The 4,925-nt window shown below is 35.8% G+C and overlaps 1 protein-coding gene across 1 annotated transcript; it reads left to right on the top strand.

Annotated features, from left to right (window-relative positions):
• LOC129003322 (uncharacterized) lies at nucleotides 1-525 on the top strand. The gene has a single exon (XM_054431614.1). The coding sequence runs from the start codon at nucleotides 1-3 to the stop codon at nucleotides 523-525; it is 525 nt and encodes a 174-aa protein (XP_054287589.1).
• The last annotated feature ends 4,400 nt before the right edge of the window (nucleotides 526-4,925 follow it).

The raw sequence follows: 4,925 nt of genomic DNA, 5'->3' as shown, positions 1-4,925 counted from the left end.
ATGAGATCCTCTAGATGTGGTCTGAGTATAGAGGCGCTTCGCACACTGTACATTTCTTTGGTGAGGTCAAGACTTGAGTATTGTAGCTCTATATGGTCACCCCACCAACAGTGCTACATTGATCGTCTGGAGAGCGTCCAGTGCCGATTTCTACGTCTTATTGGGTGTAGGATGGGTTACATGTACCGGGATGTACCTACCCATGACATCAGAAGGTTTCTTGGACTTGATACCCTGGCCAAGAGGAGGGAAATCAGTGATGCCATGTTCCTGTTCAAGATACTAAATGGACGAATCAACTGTCCTGATCTGCTTGCGCTGATTGACCTGCATGTTTCCCCACCTAGATCCACTCGTTCCAATGTGATGTTTGCTCGCCAACACTGGTCCACGAACTATGAACTTTATAGCCCTCTTTCTAGACTGCATCGACTCGGCAATCGGCTCTGTCACTATGTGGACTTCTTTGACTGCTGTCCACGGGTTGTCAAGAGGATTGCGTCTTCGGTTCTTGAGGAACAGTAATCTCGTTCTGCTGTGATTTAATTGTACAGGTCTTGTGTAATAATTTAATTCTTTGTCAATGCTTCCTTATCAATGCTCCCTAGTCATTATTGCCGTCTGTCACTAGTTTATTGATATTGCTTGTACTATTGATGTAGTATTATCTCTCTTGTTATCTCGTTGCATGTTTTCTTGTAGTATTTTATCGACTGTTATTGTTTCCAAATTTCTACCTATTGTTATGCTTGCTATTCAACTAGTTTTTCTTTTTCTATTAGCATGTGATGTTAGTATTGATTTGATGTATGTATTATCTTTCTGTTATCTAGTCGCATGTTTTCTTGTAGTATTTATCGATTGTTATTGTTACCAATTCTATCCATTGTTATGCTTGCTATTTAACCAGTTTTTTTCCATTAGCATGTGATGTTAGTCCCTATCTGCCTTTCAATAAATCCTGCAAAATAACAAAAAAAAGTAAAAGAGCATGAGAAAAGGCAGAAGGGAAGAAAATTTAATTAGGATCTTTCAATATTGTATCTGATCAGCATGTCAACCCTGTAAAAATGATGTTATACCGTATACAAATAAATAAATAAATAAATAAAGGACGAATGGCTGAAAAGTCGTCTGCATACACTCAAATGGCTTCTTACTAACTAGTTCAATGTGAACATTTATGCTATTTCTGGTGTTGTAAGAATATATATTATTATTATTATAAACAAGATCACATTAATATTACATGTATGAAAACCCCTACTGATGTACTAACGTTTCAGTCATTGCGCCAGTTTGAGTAAAAATAAGTTTACATCTTTGCACTACCCTAATCATTTTTGCAACGTGTAATTTTAAAGTTTTTTTAACAAATATGTTAATTTTGAAAGTTTTACGGACAGCAAATCTAATTCGTTGTTCGAAGTTAAATTACTATCAATCATTGAACCTAGTCATTTTATATATTTTACAAATTTATCTGGGCATGCACGCTTAAAGGGAAAATACAGCTTGAAGTGTTCTATACAAACTCATCCAATTTCACATTTTGCTTTTTTTACCACCAGTAATAAAGAATGTGTCAGTAGAAAACATTATGGTTTTCGACTATTTTACAGCAGATCGTTTACCAAAACGATAAATAATACTGGCCTTGAAACAGAACTCTGTAGCACACCAAATTTAACTTGGGAAGCAAATTGTTTACTACCAAAAACATAAATAATTTAAGACCTTTTTTCAGGTACGACCAAAACAAAATCAATCTGCACACCACTAATCCCCGAGCACTTTAATTTTTGACGAATAATCAAATGGCCAACCTTATAAATAGCACTGCTCAAGTCCCAAATACTGATCTTAAAAGACTTGAATTCTTAAATAAAAGTGTTGATTGCAACATCGACCATAGAAAAAACTGAGTTTGTAGTATTTTTACCCACTTCATAGCCAAATTTGTAAACACTTATATTATTATTTGTAAAGACTTAGCCGATTGAAGTAGGAAATTAGGCTACCTGGAGATTCAAAAACTGTTCAAAAGTCTATAAAAATCTCTATAAAAGTACTACAACTGACACTATAGAAATCAGATTGGTCACTATCAGGTCGGTAATAATAATAATAATAAAAATAATAATAATCCCGGTAACTTGACGGTACAGATTTTTCTCCGCTACACCCCTACTACTACAACATAGCACAAAGTGGCATGTTATCTACTTATGTTTTATGCATCATTAGTATCAGTATTATCTTTCTTAGTAATTACCTATTTTTATTGTACTTTCAGATTGTTCATCATCAAAAATTGTAAACCAAATCCTGTTCTTTGCCTGACCACAAAATACCAACCTCATTGCCAAGCAAGAGTCATACAGGCATATTTCCAATCTTGCATATAGTGGATAGTTCTCAAAAATGTAATGTAAAATGTCAACATTGTTTGTTTATTTGTTATTACAAAATTATTATTGTATATTTATTAGTGTGATTAGTGTGCCGTATTGTTAAAACTAAGTTAAAAACTACATAAATTAATGAGGCAATTTAAAGAAATAAGGTCCCTGAAGATAAGGATCATTAATTAATTAATATTTATAAGAAGGAAAAAAAGATTGTGATGGTTGTCTAAAGAAGATTTGACAGGAAAGGATGATGAGTCACTATGGATAATTTCATACAATAATTTTATCATTTACTTGCTTGCAGGAATTTAAAAACTTTCTAAAAAATCGTAAATACACGAAATATAATTATATTGTGTCAATCTCAAAAATCTTTTGGGTGGGATAGTCTAGCTCCATCCACAATCAAAGATATCATACAAGATCATACTTTTCACCCCCAAGTATTCCTTCACAAACCCACCTGAGTTGTAGCGAACAGATAAACCATAATGTCTCCATCACATTCCCAAGCGGGAGGTAATTGGTTGATTAGGGGTATACTGGGCGGGCTTATTGGGTTGGCAACAATGAAACATTTGTTGCCAGCCAATAACGGTTGGCAAAACTGATAAAGTCACAGGGGGTGGCGGGGGGAGGAGCCCCTCTAGATTTATTAATGAGCCCGTTGTCTCACAGCGCTTTTGTTCCGGCATTCATTTTCCACGTTGTGCTTTGTGCATCCCTGTGCTGCACGTCAGTTTTTTGCGCGCACTGGTTGATTAATTAAAAAACAAGGGGAGGGGGAGCCACTTTGCTCTAATTAACGACATAGATAGACCGATGCGTCCCGTACCGTCTTGGTCCGACAGCGCCGGTCTATTGTGTTCCAAACGACATCAGAAGCCTTGTGTTCTTTTTAAGGATTTTACCGGATTTCGTTTTTTGATTAACTAATGAGTAATGCGCCGACTTTTCGGGACTCGAAGCGTTAAAAGCTTTTAATTACGGCTTTGAGTTCCCGTACGCGTTTGAGGATTATGGATACTAACTCTTCATAATAATATTATTGCTGAAAATGATTTCCAGTGGGACGAACTCAACGTGGAATAATAGAGTTTTGGTTAACAATCTCCGTCGTTTTGTTCTAGTTTTTTACGCACATGTAAATATTCATGGAAACGAGTTCCAAGACATCTTTTTAAACTTAACCTATGTATTCTCGTCTATTAGGTCAATGTTGTCCTCCCAAATCAAAGTACGGTATTGAATGGTTTCCATGGCTTCCATGGTTTCCATGGCAGCATAGTAAAATACTGTGTTTATTAATTGTTTTGAAACTGTTACTGTATTATAAATGTTTTGTCACACTGCAGTAAAACAGAAAAATGCGTTGTGGGTCTAAAGTAGCTCTTTTATTCCCTGGCGAGTAAATAGTATATTTCATAACAAGAGTAGAAAGTGTGTCATTACATAGTTATTTGAGACCATGTTTGCAGTGCGAGATTTATCGAGCACTCAAAATTGTCGAGAATATGTATAAACCCACTTTCACTCGTGTTTTGAACGTTAATTTTTGCTACTCTACGAAATTAGTGATCGAAAATCGCTAACTGTGGTTGACATTAATATAAAATAAAACTTAATAATCAATATATTAAGGTTGGCCTATTTTAAGTACTAAGCAAAACGCTATAGGAGTCGACTGGTTGGAATGTCGTATGTCGTCATTAGTTGAGTATTGATATGGTCAAAGATTCAGCATAGATTTAAAGTAGGTTCGCTGCCTTCAAAATTAAAATCTTTTCCGTTACAAAAAAACTATTATTATCTTGGGTTTATGGGTGAAATAATTGTTGTAAAATGTTATACGGTTCAATTTATTGCGAGATTTTTTCCCTTAACACCTGGAACTGTATATAATTGTTCACGATCAAAATGCGCTTCTCTTGATGTTTACTAAATTTTAAGCCATTGTTTCTTTAGTTTCATGCATACTATATCCCACCATGTATTCAAACTGATCAGCCGTTAGATCGGCATCAGCCAACAAATCTGAAATGTAAAAAATATATACACTAATTTTACCACTTCAAACATGCTCATCAAAATCAAGCAAGGTACATAATTCAATTCTTTCGTTTGGTATTATAAATGATTAAGTACGTAAACCTTACGATTACACATGAAAAACGCAAAATCCCTCCTTTACGCAAAGCGTTCACTTTTGTGTCTTCCTTTTGTGTAATTTCGAACGCGTTATTCCTTCTGCGCGTATAACAATAACGGAACGGATTTGTTAAGATTATTTTCATCTCGGAGTGAAGGCCCGAGGAGGAGGACCGGGGGGAGGGGGTAAGGGTGTTTCGAATATGAAATGAGATAGTCATCGTCTAACAAATCAGATCCCGCCATTGCCGGCGTTGTCCCCCCCCCCTCCCCTTCGCTCTTGGATGTCATCAGGTCTATATAATTACAGCTCCCGAGCTTTTCACAAATTGCGACAATGCGAACTCGACCTCTTTTGAAATGTTT

The sequence above is a fragment of the Macrosteles quadrilineatus genome, unplaced genomic scaffold (assembly GCF_028750875.1).
Source record: "Macrosteles quadrilineatus isolate MER2022 unplaced genomic scaffold, UCM_ALF_1.0 Scaffold_9__3_contigs__length_116548681, whole genome shotgun sequence".
Taxonomy (NCBI): Eukaryota; Metazoa; Arthropoda; class Insecta; order Hemiptera; family Cicadellidae; genus Macrosteles; species Macrosteles quadrilineatus.
Note: the sequence above shows the minus strand (reverse complement) of the source record. Positions and strands in the feature narration are given on the sequence as shown.